We start from the raw sequence: 15,918 nt of genomic DNA, 5'->3' as shown, positions 1-15,918 counted from the left end.
ATGCAACTACTCTAAGGGTAGAGAGAATGAAAAATGCTAGAATAGAGTGAATTAGAAGAGTAGAATAGATGGGTTGATGCTTTGTGATCATCACCCGACAGTTATGAGAATCGGGTTGATGCTTTGTGATCACCACCCGAATAGCCCTTAGAGATGGGTCGATGCTTTGTGATCGTCACCCGATGAGTAGTAGAAATGGGTAGATGCTTTGTGACCACTACCCGGTTAGTTGTTAGATAAGTGGGTTGATGCTTTGTGATCATCATCCAACATTTAGTAGAAGTGGGTTGATGCTTTGTGTCCATCACCCGACAGCGACTAGAGACGGGTTAATGCTTGGTGATTGTTACCCAAAAGTCATGAGAAACGGGTAGGTGCTAAGTGGTCTCCACCCGATAGTTAGGAAAACCGAGTAGGTGCTTTGTGATCCCCCACTCGGTAGTCACTAAGAACGGGTTGGTACTGTGTGAATTCCACCCGATAATCATGGAGAGTGAGATGGTGCTGTGTGAACGCCATCCGGCCATACCTCCGGTAAGATGAGGCCGTGATGTTTAGTAGGAACAGAAATAGAAACAGAAATAGTATAAGGAAAGAATTAAGAGTTATACATACGGGGACAGACAGATAGAGGGTTTTACTTACTGAGCATTATTTTGTGCTCACCCCGTTATTTTCCTTTGTGGATGCAGGATCTAGGTGTTAATGCAGTCGGAGGGGCGTCGGCAAGCGAAGAGAATAGCTACACTGTTTCCCCTGTTTTGTCTTTTAAAATGAATTTTTGTAAACAGTACTCTTTGTGTATAAAAGACATATAAATTGTAATGAAAAGAAAACTTTGGGCCCAATTTTCTATTGTTATTATGCATGCATTGTACTAGTTTTCAGCAGATGTTACAGGTTCCGGTTCCGGTTCCTATAGTTAGGAACCAGAACCGGAACCAGGAACCAGGAACCGAGACTAATATAAAATAAAATTAAAGATTATGTGTTTTAATATAAACTTTTGTAGAAAAAGTAATGTGAATACATTTATATTTATATTTCATAACATTTAAAATAAGTTGGTTTGACTTTTGAGAATCTACCTTTACAAAGTAATGGAGTTTGTAATTTTGAATACATTTATATTTATATTTCATAACATTTAAAGTAAGTTAATTTGACTTTTGAGAATCTACCTTTACAAAGTAATGGAGTTTGTAATTTTGAATTTATAATTTGTAATTTTATTTTTGTTAACAAGTGCCAGGTGGGGGGGTATTTGTAAGTTTTTAAGGGGATTTGTTGCCATTTTAAAAACTTTTAGGGGGTCATGTAATTTTACAGGGTACCCAGAACCGGAACCGGAACCATTGTTATAGGTTCTGATTCTGGGTACCTAGGAACTGGAACCGTCGGTTCCGATTCTGGTTCCAAATTTCAAGGAATCGTCGGTTCCGGTTCCGGTTCCTTCAAAAAGTGCAGGGTACCCGGAACCGAACACCCCTACAACCTACAGTAACTGATAACCATCTAACCTTCGACCAAATTCCTACCACAGCTTCTCTTAAACACCAGTCACAGCCCAAAGAACCTGATACACATCCTTCCTTTGAATCAACTCCTACTGAAGTTCCTCCTGCAGTATCCTGTCCTATAATCAATTATGCTCCAGCAATTGGTAAGCACACTCTTTCCACAACATCTGATATTCCTATTCCCTTATCATCCTCTTCTTACACACAATCTCCTTTACCATCATTACAACCTTTGTCTTCATCTCCTTCACATTGTACTTCCAACTCTTCTTCCAATACTACTTGTTCACAACTACCCTTTCCCAACTGTTCTCTTGAAGTAGACTTAACAGATGCACAATTTCTCACTTCTTCTCTTAAACCTGCTGATTCTCCACCATCCTGCCATCTTGAAGTTGACACTTGTCTCTATCACAGTTTGCTATTACATCAAACACTTCTACTTACATGCAAACACACACCCAATGGTGACTAAAGCCAAAGCTACTCAACCCAAAACTGCTCTCCTTACATCAAATCAACCATCTGTCCAATCTGAACCCATTTCTATTAAAGAAGCTTTAGCCAATAATGAGTGGAGAGAGGCCATGAAAATTGAGTTTGATGCACTGGAAAAGAATCACACTTAGACCCTTGTTCTAGCCACTGTTGATATGAATATAGTTAGGAATAAGTGGGTTTTCAGAACCAAATTCAATGCTAATGGTTATCTTCAAAAGTATAAATTCAGACTTGCGGCTAAAGGGTTTCAACAAACCCATGGCTTAGACTAGTTTGAGACCTCCAGCCTTGTTGTGAAGCCATCCACTATAAGAATTATCATTACTCTTGCCATTTCCAATGGTTGGACATCCAACAAATAGATGTCAATAATGTCTTCTTGAATGGTACTCTTAATGAAATTGTCTTCATAAAGCAACTAGAATAGTTTCTTAATCCTCAACTTCCTACATTTGTATGTAAACTCAATAAAGCCCTTTATGGTCTCAAGCAAGCACCAAAGGCCTGGTATGACAAGTTGAAGCAGACTCTTTTGAGTAAAGGTTTCCATAATTCAATTTCTAACACTAGCCTGTTCATTTTGCATCATGATGGCCAAATGATCTACTTTCTTATCTATGTCGATGACATTTTGATTACTAGTAGCCATACTCAGTTTATCAATCAGTTAATTCATAACTTGAATGCTCAGTTCTCTCTAAAAGCTCTCGGCACAGTTAATTATTTTCTTGGTATTGAGGCTACTAAAGCAACTCACAGTCGTCATCTTAAGCAAACCAAGTATGTTTCAGATTTGCTTGTCAAAACCGAGATGTCAAATGCTCGTGCTTGTCCTTCACCGATGACTGTTGGCACCAAACTTTTCTCCACTGGCAATGGTGTGTTCAAGGATCCTACTCTTTATAAAAGCACCATCAGAGCTTTGCAATACTTAACAATAACCAGACTTGGCATAAGCTACACTGTTAATAAGCTTAGTCAGTTTCTTCAAGTTCCTACTGAGCTTTAGTGGCAAACCTGTAAAAGAATGCTTAGATACCTCAAGGGAACTCAAGATCATGACCTACTTTTTAAACCAGTAGCCTCATTGTGTGTTGAGTGCTATGTTGATGCTAATTGAGGTAGCAATCTTGATGACAGGAGGTCTACAACTGCTATTGTGTGATTTTATGGCCAAATATTATCCAATGGAGCTCTAGAAAACAGAAGGTTGTTGCTTTGTCTTCTATAGAGCTAGAGTACAAGACTTTGGCTCACACAGCAACTGAAATTGCTTGGCTTCAAAGCATGTTCTATGAATTGGCGTTAACACTTAATACCTTTCCTGTGGTGTGACAATATTAGTGCTGGGCCCTAGCAGCAAACTCTGTTTTTCATGCTCGCACCAAGCATATTGAATTGGATGCCCATGACATTCGGGATCAGGTCATTGCTAAGAAGCTAGTTGTTCAATATGAACCCTCTTAATTATAGATTGCAGACATTCTCACCAAGGCCTTATCTATCACTCAATTTTAGTGCTTAAAAGAAAAGTTGATCTTGGTTATTCCTAGTAGTCAGCTTACTACTCATTTTTGCAGTGCTATTTTTTTTTTCCCCTAATAAGCTGTGTTGCTTTGGTGATCAGCCATAAAGTTCAGCATTGTTTGCTTTGGTTGCCTACAAGAGGGTCCAGCATTACTTCTTGTTGCTACTTTTTCTCTTATCTTGCTTGTGTCAAAACATCAAAAGCTTTGTTGTTTTTTGGTGAGCTGTAAGGGAGTTCAATATTGCTTGTTTTGTTGCTGCTCCTCCAGTAATGCAATCATCAGAAGTTTGTTCTCTGTTTGCCTGTTGCTTCTTCTTCTATATTTTTCATCATCAATAGTTTCATGGATATTGTTGTTGTTTGTTCAGTATCTGGTTTTCAAGTCATCAGTTCCCAGCCTTGTTTGAGGGGAATGTGGATTGAATCATCAGAAGCCAAGTTACCATTCCCAGCTTTGCTTGAAAGGGAATGTGGATTGAAAAATCAAAAGTCAAGTTACCATTCCCAGCCTTGTTTGAGGGGGAATGTGGATCTAAATGTCAAGTTCCAAGACTTATGAGGTTGCTTGTAATTAAGCTCAATTAGCTAAAGTGATGTCGTTTTGGCTTTGCAATTAATGATTGCTAAACAACAATTAATGTAATATCTGCTTTCTTTACCCTTGCTAATATATAAAGCAAAGGTTTGCTTGTTTGTACTCACTCTCAATCAAAAACGATCTCTACTGAATTCTTTTGTCTCAAAATTCTTTGTTTTACCTCTTCAAAGTTCACAAGATTATCTGGTCACAATATAAGTAATTACTAGTAAATTACTTATATTATTTGTGCTAGGTTTTAACCAATAACATTGAAGAGATTAGAGAAATTTTTCAATTTCATGGATTAAAAAGCAACAAATTCGAGTTAAATTTTGGATTGGCTTTGTTCCTTTTTTTTTTTTAATTTAATTATACTTACTATTGTTTCTTATGTTTGTTTGACAGGTCTGAATCAATACTTATGGAGAAAATTATTCATGATATTTTAAAAAGATTGAAATATATGTTCTCAACTGATAACAAGGACTTGGTTGAAGTAGAATCAATGATCGAAAAAATTGCATCTTCATTTTGGACGGGGATCAATGATGTTTGCAAATTAGGAATTTGGGGCATTGGTGGTATAGGTAAGAAAACTGTTGCTAGTGCTGTATATAACAAAATCTCGAGTCAGTTTGAAAGTTCTTACTTCACTCAAAATGTTAGGGAAGAATCAGAAAATCCTAATGGACTAACCCACCTGCATGAAAAACTTCTTTCAACTATATTAGAGGATAAAAATCTTTGCATTGGTACTCCTAATATGGGAAATCCATTCATACAAAGTAGGCTTCGTAATAAGAAGGTTTTCATTGTTTTTGATGACGTGATTTCTTCCGAACAAATAGAAGTATTAATTGGAGATCTTAAATGTTTGGGTTTTGGTAGCCGAATCATCATTACAACTAGAGATAAACAAGTGCTAAGAAATTGTGAAGTTGATCAAATATACCACTTTGTTGGATTATTTGGTAGCCACGCTCTTAAGCTTTTTTGTCAATGTGCCTTTAAACAAGAAGATCCCTTGATAGATTATAAAGAATTGTCAAAAAGGGCAGTAAGATGTGTAAAAGGTGTTCCATTAGCTCTCAAAGTCTTAGGTCGGCATCTCCAAAATAGGCAAAGGCAATGTTGGGAAAGTGCATTGGATGAATTAGAAGAGTCTCCTCATATGGATTTCCAAAGAGTACTAAAGATAAGTTATGATGGACTGAATTATAAAGAGAAAGATTCATTTCTGAACATTGCATGCTTCTTCAAAGGATGGAATGAGTGTGTAGTCAAAGAAATAATGGATTCTTGTGGCTTGCGTGCACAAATTGGGATAAGTGTTCTCAGTGATAAGGCTCTTATAACTATATCAAACAACATCATTACTATGCATGATTTACTTCAAGCAATGGGTAGGGAAATTGTTAAGCAAGAATCTATTCATGAACCTGAAAAACGCAGTCGATTGTGGCATCATAACGATATCTACCGTGTATTAACATATAATATGGTGAGACTAAAGGAATTTAACTTCCGTATGTGTGTGTGTGTATGTGTGTGTATATATATATATATATATATATATATTGACATGTCTATTATAAGAGATATACACTTGACTCCTCGTGCTTTCTCAAATATGCACAATTTGATATTCTTGATTGTGTATAACTCAAACAAAGAGATGAATAATAAGGTGCATGGTTTTCATTGCCTTCAATCTAATTTTAGAGAGTTAAGGTACCTCTGTTGGCATGAATACCCAGAGAGATCGTTGCCATCAAAATTTAATCCGGAGTGCCTTGTTGTACTCAAAATGCTGCATAGCAACCTTAAACAACTTTGGACTTGTGTTGTGGTATGTGTTGCTTCAATTTGATAATGTTAATTGTTTTGTAAAATTCTATATATCAGATTTTCTAATTTTTATGCATTTTCATCTTCTTTTTCTTTTGTCTTCCTTTTTTTATTTTTTTTTAACAGAATCTTGCAAATTTATAGTGTATAGACGTCAGCTTCTCCTGTCATCTGCTCAAAATCCCAGACCTTTCTCATGCCACAAATCTTGAGAGCTTGATTCTTGAAGGCTGCAAAAGTTTGTTAGAGATCACTCCACCGTCTATTCAGAATGTCAATTCGCTTGTTAGTCCGAATCTAAGAAATTGCAAAAGCCTCATCAGGCTTCCTATTGCAATTCAATCAAAATCTCTTAGATTTATTATTCTATCTGGATGCTCAAATCTCATGACAGCTCCAAGGATTACTTGTAATATGGAACAGTTGTGTTTGGATGGAACAGCAATTGATGAGTTTTCCTCTTCGATCGAATATCCTCCTAAACTAGTTGAATTGAATCTTGAGAACTGTTCAAAGCTTAAGAGTCTTCCCAACAACTTTTATGAGTTGAAATCTCTTCGACGTCTTGTTCTCCGGGGTTGTTCAAATCTCAAGACTATTTCAAAGCTACCATGTGAAATAGAAGAATTAGATTTAGATGGCACTGCAATTAAGGAATTGTCTCCATCAATTAAGCATTTATCTAATCTATTCCATTTGAGGCTTACAAATTGCTCAAGCCTTGAGAGTCTTCCGGACGGTATTTCTAAGTTGAAGTCTCTTAAATATCTTGATATCTCTAGTTGTTCAAAACTTGACAGATTGCCTGAAGACTTTGCAAATTTACCAAGTTTGGAGGTGCTAGAAGCTGATGAAATTCCTGTAAAAGATGTGTCATCAATTTTTTGTTTGACCAAACTTGGTAGATTATCTTTGGACAAATGTAAGAGTCTAGATCTGGTGGGTTCGCTATCACCTACTTTACCAAGTTTGCAATTTTTATGGAGTTTAAATTTAAGTCATTGCAATATCATAGAGTTACCACACAGCCTTGGGCTGTTATCATTGTTAAAAGAATTAAAGTTTTGGGAACAATTTTGGGAGCATACCAAAGTTGGGAACAATTTTGGGAGCATACCAACAAGCATCATGAAACTTCCTAAGTTGTTGTTGCTTGACTTAAGCTATTGTAACAAGCTTCAATTCTTACCTAAACTCCCATGTAATATAGCATCTCTAGTAGCACATAGTTGCACATCCTTGCAAGCGTTACCATGTTTCCCAAATCCTGCAGCCCGGGCAGCTAGCTTCATAAATTGTTTAAATTTGGGTTTGAATTCATCCAGCAACGTAGCAGTCAGGCCTACACTGTTGGCAAATATGGAGGTCCTTTTCTCTCTCTCATTTCATATGATTTCAACATCTTTCTTTCTTTTTTCAAATGAAAAAAAATGACATTAACTATTTTTGTGGTACAGGTTGTCCTTTCAAGGAGTTCTATTATTTATCCTGGAAATGAAATTCCAAAGTGGTTTACCATTCAAAGTAATAGACATTTTATAGAGCTACCAGGAGGTTCATTTAATAATATTATTGGTTGTGCCTTTTGCGCCATTTTAGAATTCAAAGATTACCATTATAACAACCAAGAGTTGGTTGTTAAATATTTATTCGAAACGGACGATGCTTGGGAGACTATTTCTCAACCTCAACTGTCTAAAGGATGTTTTTGGGCTTGGGGTAGAAGAGGAGGACCCAATTATATTGAGTCCAATCATGTATGCTTGGGATATAAATTTGATAATTTCTCGTGTGATGCCAAGGCCACGATAATCTTCCAAGTAACCAATGATTTCAGTAGCTCTAGGCCATCAGAGTATTGCAAGATAAAAACGTGTGGGGTCCATTTCTTTTCCGAACAAGATTTGCCAGAAGTTGTGGAAGAATCTACATCCGGAAGATGTTTATCTATGATGAGGAGGAAAAGAAAGAGGTCCAAGACATTGAAATTTCAAAATTTCATTAACGGCGAACCTAGTTCAAGGTAATTCTCAACTATTAGTTTTATATTGCACTACAACTCAACACTATATTTTCTTTTTCTTGTTTTGAAAAAAAAAAATTATGAATGATTTTATTTTAAATTGGTGTGCAACATCATCTATATGTTCAGATGACTTGGGTAATTCACGACTGATAATAAAAATATAGTAAGTCCCAATCAGAATTACTATCTTTTATTGATGATGACCACATGTCACTAGAATTTACACTTAACTCTAATTCTTTACGAAGATATTGTTTATATACGCCTTTTAAATGAAATTTGTTACAAACAGAGAACTGATTGTAATTTTCTTATATTGTATTAAAAAATTATACATCAATATATAGGAAAATAAAGAACTAAACTAGGAAACAAATAATCTAATCTAGGAAATGAAAAATCTAACTTCCTATTTTACAGATTTGTTCCTAATATATATTGATTACAATCCTAATATTCTATTATAGATTTATACACTTAATCATGCAATATCTGTAAGATTTTGCATGATCATCTAGAACACTCCCCTTCAAGATGGAGTATAGATGTTAATCATGTCTAGCTTGTTACAAATATAATCAATCCGAACCTCATTCAAAGCTTTAGTGAAAACATCTCCTAGTTGCTCTCTAGTCTTCACATATCCTGTAAAAATTAAACTTTGCTGTATTTTCTCACGAATGAAATGACAAGCAATTTCAATGTGCTTAGTTCGTTCATGAAATACGAGATTAGAAGCAATATGAAGAGCGGCTTGGTTATCAAACTACAATTTCGCTGGCAAAGAGGTCATAAGACCAACTTCAATCAAAAACTGATATATCCATATTACTTCACACACAGACTGAGCCATAGCCCTATATTCCGATTTTGTACTAGATCAGGACATAACAATTTGCTTCTTACTTTTCCATGAGACCAAATTTCCACCAACAAAAACACAATAGCCTGCAGTGGATCGCTTATCTATCTTGGGACCCACCCAATCTGCATCAGAGAAACACTCAATATTATTATGTCCATGATTTCCGTACAAAATACCACGTCCTGGAGCTCTTTTCAGATAACACAGAATTTGTTCCTGCCCAATGGTCAACCGTAGGAGAAGACATGAATTGACTTACTACACTAACAAAGTATGCAATATCAGGACGAGTGACTGTTAGATAGTTCAACTTTCCAACCAGTCTTCTATACCTCTCTGTTAATAAGTCAAGTACATATTTCCTTTAAGAGAGAAAGATGTCTTTCTTGCTCCTTGTTACCTCAACCCCCAAGAAATACTTCAACTCTCGAAAATCTTTTGTATGAAACTGGGTGTGAAGAAATGACTTAAGTAATGAATTCCCTGTAGTGTCACTCCAGTGATGATAATGTTGTCAACATATACGACAAGAAGAATAATGCCAACTGTCGATTGTTTGTAAAAGACTGAGTGATCAGACTTGCTTTTTGTCATTCTGAACTTTTCAATTACCTGACTGAACTTTCCAAACCAAGCACGTGGACTCTGTTTCAAACCATACAATGATTTGCGAAGATGACAAACTTTCCCATACTCCCTCTGAACAACAAACCCAGGTGGTTGCTCTATATATATAGACTTCTTCCTGAAGGTCACCATGTAAAAAGATATTTTTTTTGTCCAATTGATGTAATAGCCAAGAATGAGTAGCCGCCATAGAGATAAATAAGCGAACAGAAGTTAATTTAGCCATAGGGGAAAAAGTGTCAGAATAATCCACTCCATAAGTTTGAGCATAGCCTTTAGCTACAAGATGAGCTTTAAGCTTAGCTATTGACCCATTAGGATTTACTTTAACAACAAACACCCATTTGCATCCAATAGGTTTCTTTCCAATAGGTAAGTCAACCAAGGTCCAAGTACCATTAACATCTAAAGCATTCATCTCTTCAATCATAGCATCACACCAACCAGAATGAGATAAGGCTTCTTTAACAGTTGTAGGAAGGGAGACAGAGTCTAGTGATGCCACAAAAGAACAAGAAGAAGATGATAGGTGACAGGTGATCATAAGAAACAAATGAAGAGATAGGATAAGTACACTGACGTTTACCTTTCCGAAGAGCAATAGGAAGATCAAGATCACTCAAGGCTGGATCCAACGACGAAGAGTCTTGGGCAGGACATGAATTCTGAGGGTCTTCTTGACGAGGAACACAGGTTTCTGGATCACTGGAGACTGGATCTAACAACGAAGGGACTGGTATAGGAGGTTCTTATCGACGAGAATAGACAATGCGAATTAGAGGTAGTGGACGGACAGGAGGTGGTGCCGGAGGACGGACAAGAGGTGGTGCCGGAGGAGGAACAGTAGGTGGAGAAGCCTCAAGTGTAGAAGTAGCCGGTAGGGATGTGGTAGTATAGATTAGTAAGTCATCATCCTCCCCCTGACTTGTATAGGTAGACGAAGTAGGAAAAAAATGGGTGTTTTCTAAGAAAGTAACATCAGGTGACACCAGATATCTATTAAGACTAGGACAATAACATCGATATCCCTTCTAAAGGCAAGAGTACCCTAGAAAAACACATTTAAGAGATTTGGGATCTAACTTGGTTCACGTACAAAACAAGCACTACCAAATATCTTTGGTGCAATAGGAAACAAAGGCTTAGACGGGAAGAGAACACTGTAAGGAGTGGAATCATTCAAAATAGATTAAGGCATGCGGTTAATTAGAAAACAGGTCGTGGAAACTGCATCGGCCCAAAACTGGTTAGGAACTTGCATTTGAAATAATAGGGTTGGGGCGATTTCAAGAAGGTGTGTCAACACAAGAGGATTGATGAAGAATGCCATGCTGACTCATATAAGACTGAAAAGAACTCGAAAAATATTCTTTGGCATTGTCGCTTCTTAATGTTTGGATAGAAGTATTAAATTGAGTTTTGACTTCAACACAAAAGACACAAAAATGAGAAAACAACTCAGAACGATTTTTCATTAAATAAAGCCAAGTTACACGAGAGTTGTCATCAACAAAGGTAACAAAATATTTAAATCCAGGTTTAGACATAATAGTACACGGACCCCAAACATCTGAATGAACTAATTCAAAAGGGAGACTAGCCCGTTTATTGACTCTTGGACTTGAAGGAAGACGGTGGTGTTTGACAAATTGACATGACTCATAATCTAACGAAGATAATTTATTAAACTGAGGACATAGTTTTTTTAACAATGGTAAAGAAGGATGTCCTAACCGACAGTGCGCCTCAAAAGGGGTAGAAATATTGGAACATGCAATGGTTCTGGGCACCTGTGTGTCAAGGATGTAGAGCCCTCCAGATTCATGTCCTTTACCAATAATCTGCCTCATCGTAAGATCCTGAAATAAGCAATGATCAGGGAAAAATGAGATGCAACATTTAAGAGCACTAGTGATTTTACTCATAGAAATTAAATTAAAAGCGAATTGTGGTAGACTCAATACAGAGGATAGGGAAATTGACAGAGTAGTGTTAACATACCCAGACCCAAGAACATAAGAAGTTGACCCATCAGCTAAAGTAACATTAGACGAGGAATTATGTGACTGATATTTTGAAAAGAGACTAGGATTACCCGTCATATGATTTGTGGCACTAGAATCAATGACCTATTTAGAGGATGAGGAAATAAGACATGTATTTGGTTTACCTGACTCGGTGAGAGCAATGACGGAAGTAGATGAGGACTTCAATGATTCTTGGTGCTGAGAAAACTTGGCAAACTCATCAATTGAAATCACAACCTTCTTTGCAGAAGTATCAGTAGTGGCAACATGAGCTGATTGAGTTTTCTGGGTCTTATTTTGCAACTTTCTACACGTGCGCTTTGTATGACTGGGTTCATAACAAGAGTAGCAAACAATCCCTCTTGACTCCTAACTCAGATTATCACGATAATTCAAACCCCCTCCTACTTCTATTATATGAGCATCTGGTGTCATTATTCTGACTTACAAGAGCACTACTTGAACAGATGGAGTGCTTTCTGTATGAAAAACCCTAGTAAATATGTTTGGGAGGGAGGTGATCTCAGAATTGGCGAGAACCTGAGATTTAGCAAATTCAAATTCAGAAGGGAATCCAGTTAGGAAACTCATAACCGTCATTTTCTCTCGTTGAGCTTGTTGAAATTTCACAACAGCACTCACCGGTAAAGGGATGTTAAGTTCTTCATATATCCTTTTAAAGTCCATAAAATAGGCCGTAAGAGACCTATCGTGTTTCTCTGCTCGATAAAAAGCTTTGCATACATCAAAAATATGAGAAACATTCCCTTTCTCAAAATACAAAAAATCTAGATAGTCCATCAACTCTTTCACATATTCACAATGATTAATTAAACCAAGTACCTCACTGTTGATGGAGTTTCGTATCTGCAACAACAACCGGGCATCCTCTCTCAACCATGTTTGCTTTGAATCATCTTCAGTCGGATCTTTTGTGAGATGATCATCTTTACCAATGCTTCGCAGGTAAAGACGAATTGTCTTACTCCAATCAAAATAGTTATCAGACCCATGAAGCTTATGTTCCGTAATTTTTAACATTACAGGAACCATATCAATTATAGGCTTATCAGCCATGGTAAGAAGACGAAAAATTAATCTCAACACAAATAGCGAACACAACTTACAGATGAAAATCAACAAACCGACCTTAACACAAATAGTCAACAAAGCTCTTCAAAGAATGAAATCTGATACCAATAGAAACCAACAAAACTAATCTGACCTGGCTGAGATATTGAGGAACTGATAACACAAACTTGTCAAAAATAACAAGATGAAGCCGGGAAGGGTGATCAGAGCATTGTCCTCCGTCACATGCGCCCCTATGCATCGGCGCGTGAATATTGTCGTAGATGAAAAGGTGGTGCGTGAGACTCACGCGCTACTCCTCCAGTTATCGGACTTCAGGGAATGGTCGATAGACAGGAGGGGCTTCTTCCTAGGCAGGTGGTGAGAAAAAAAGGCCACTCTCCAGGGTGACTCACAAATAATGCTCACTAGGGCAGAAAAGAGAAAAAAAAAAAAAACCTAGAATTGCTCTGATACCATGTTACAAACAGAGAACTGATTGTAATTTTCTTATATTGTATTGACAAATTATACATCAATATATAAGAAAATAAAGAACTAAGCTAGAAAACAAATAATCTAATCTAGGAAATGAAAGATCTAACTTCCTATTTTATAGATTTGTTTCTAATATCCTATTATAGATTTATACACTTAATCATACAATATCTGTAAGATTTTTTATGATTATCTACAACATAAATAAAAGGACATATTAGAAGAATATGCCTTTTTTGTGACTAGGGATGTCCAGACCAGCTTGTGCGTACCTCAATTAATGCCTTGAGACCCTGAAATTGACGATCAGGTATGTCACTCAATAGCCAACGCTATTAGGACCTGTGGGAACTTTAACTTAAAAACTGAAATCTCTTTTTGCTCTTTTTCCATTAGGCCACTCAATAGTGGTTAGTTTGGTTAATATTTTGCGCTCTATTAAACTATAAACAGTTAACATACGTGATTTATATGATGTAGAAATAAGGGTTTAGGTTATAGTTTAATATTCAACAAATATCGTATTTTATCTTCTATCTTAATTAATTGATATATTTTTTTAATAAACAAATCAGTAAAGAATTCAAGTAATTATATATTCAAAATATGATTAATTAAAATTTAAGAAAAAATTATTATCACAGACAATAATAAGAGTCATTTGCCAGTGACAGTTGCTGGTAACCTTGTAGTGCACAGCTGGCAATATCAAACCAAAGGGAAAAAGACGCACAATGTTAAAGTGGTAAGAGTAACTGAAATCTGCTGTTAACGTTTTAGGTTCGCCAAACCATGCTACGTAACGACAAGGATTCACAATAGAGGACTCTTTAAAACAAAAAAATATGTAATTGGTACCAGATAAGTTTCTTTTTAGTTATAAAATATTTATAAATATGATAAAGTAAACATGTTTCACATGTTGTTTGTTAAATTGCCTTCTTCAAAATCAGATTGGCTAACATAATCCAATATTTATTATAATAAAAAAATATTTATTTCAAGATAACATTTGAATTGCATTGGTTATTTATTTCTTATATTATTTGATCATGATGTTTGATATGTTTTTGTTTCTTCATTTTGGTATCAATTTGGATTCGGAAAAGATGTGGGGTGCCTCCAGTAAATGAGAAAGAAATAGAAGAGTATCTGAGTAGAAATGAAGCCAGTAGCTTTGCTCATTTTGATTTGAGTGAATTCCCTCAAGGTTTTTTGGATCAACAGTGGATATGATTTCCATGACTACGCAAAGGCCTACTAACAATGATGGGGCAGAACATAGTGGAAGTGGCTGCTGTGATTGTGAAGTTGAACCAAAACCAAAAAGAATTAAAGAATCCAAATTCTTCTAAAGGGCAGAGCCTAAATCTTGAACTTTTGTTTTTTAAATATTTTGGTAAGTTCGGATCTTTATTTCTAACCCAATTCTATCAATTTTTTCTGTTAAATTCTATGTCTATGTTAGATTGATTATAGTTAAGATGTATGAGAAGGTAATTATGTTTTTTAATGGTCAATATGTGCAGAAGCTGAATGATACTTTGGGTGAGAAGAATAATATATATCAATACAAGGATGTGCCACTTTGATTTATGTAACATTTTCTGGTTATAGCAAAACTATAATCCTAAGTTGTTATTTGTTACTATACCTATAGTTAGAAACTTAAAATCTCATTTTGTATTTTGCTATGGTTACATAATATTTGCAAAATGATCTTAAAATATTGATGTTATTGGATCAAGACTTCATTAAAACTTCGCATAACCAAAAGCAGTAGTTTGTTCTGTGAAAAAGTTATCAATATCTTGGTAGTGAATAGGACTTCAATGCTTGTTATGATGTTCATAAAAGTGAGTCTAAATGGGACTTCGATGCTTGATATTATGTTTCTCTTGCTTTTCTGTTCTTGTATGTTTCCGGGCGTGTATGATTGTATAATCTCATGTTAGATTCAGAAATCTCAGTTGTGATATCAATTTTTGTTTCCGGGTTCTGGTTGAAATGATGTTGTTGCCTGTTTTTTGGGGACTTTTCTGAATAGGACCAATCAGCTTCCTTTGGAGAGACATTTTGACGTCAAGAATGTGAAGAGGATATGTTACTGCTGCTTATGCAATTCGCTTCCAGTGGTATAAGAGGTGTAAAGTTAGTAGCAGATGGTTATCAAACACATCTGATATCCATAGAAAAGTGTTTGATATCTTTGATAAAAGGTGTCTTGTAGCTTGCAAAAGAACCATCACGCCTTTATGTTTTAATCCAAGTATGTGTTTTTGTGGTTTTTGATCTACATGAAAAGTCCACTAATTAAATTTTGCTCTGGATGTAAGGTGATCTGTTACTGTATAAAGTCTATAGCTAGGCGATTCCAATCAACTTAAGCTTGTGGCTTATTGGTTTCTTAACATAATTATATCTTTGCAAAGTTACTTTCCCAATGCCTATTAGAGTTGTCGACCACTTTAGCATTGATGGGTTATGTAGACGCATTCGGGGGTCCTGCTCTCTGATGAGCGGGCGAGGGTCGTGAGGGCAGCGCCTCCAGGCCCGTAGGCTGTTTGGGCCTTTTTCATGAAAAGCTGTTGTAGGATTTCTTCAAGTCATTAATTCCTTATTGGATTTGGGCTTAGGAATGAGAATTCTTGTAAAACTGGGTTTAGTCTTGTAAACCTAGTATATAAACATATTTTTCTCTTGTTATGAGTGTGATAGTTATCGTAGGACAATTCATTCATTGTAAACAAGAGAAATGAGGCAGTAGTGCAATAATATTGACTCAACAGGACGTAGCCTCTATTGGGTGAACCAAGGTAAATAGCGC

The 15,918-nt window shown here is 36.1% G+C and overlaps 1 protein-coding gene across 1 annotated transcript; it reads left to right on the top strand.

Annotated features, from left to right (window-relative positions):
• Positions 1 to 2,619: 2,619 nt before the first annotated feature.
• On the top strand, positions 2,620 to 8,004 carry LOC116129823 (disease resistance protein RPP2B-like). Its single transcript, XM_031415551.1, has 5 exons — positions 2,620 to 2,899; positions 3,918 to 4,092; positions 4,535 to 5,630; positions 6,122 to 6,916; positions 7,435 to 8,004. Exons 1-5 carry the CDS (start codon positions 2,620 to 2,622, stop codon positions 8,002 to 8,004), a joined length of 2,916 nt encoding a protein of 971 aa, XP_031271411.1.
• The last annotated feature ends 7,914 nt before the right edge of the window (positions 8,005 to 15,918 follow it).

Source organism: Pistacia vera, unplaced genomic scaffold (genome assembly GCF_008641045.1).
Source record: "Pistacia vera cultivar Batoury unplaced genomic scaffold, PisVer_v2 Contig214, whole genome shotgun sequence".
Lineage (NCBI taxonomy): Eukaryota > Viridiplantae > Streptophyta > Magnoliopsida > Sapindales > Anacardiaceae > Pistacia > Pistacia vera.
Note: the sequence above shows the minus strand (reverse complement) of the source record. Positions and strands in the feature narration are given on the sequence as shown.

What these genes read in the sequence shown, in the direction of transcription:
- LOC116129823 (XM_031415551.1), top strand. Translation starts at nt 2,620, where the DNA reads ATGATCTACTTTCTTATCTATGTCGATGACATTTTGATTACTAGTAGC. An exon ending in GTGTATTAACATATAATATG is followed by an intron (nt 5,631 to 6,121) that starts GTGAGACTAAAG and finishes GCAAATTTATAG; the next exon opens with TGTATAGACGTCAGCTTCTC. An exon ending in AATGTAAGAGTCTAGATCTG is followed by an intron (nt 6,917 to 7,434) that starts GTGGGTTCGCTA and finishes TTTGTGGTACAG; the next exon opens with GTTGTCCTTTCAAGGAGTTC.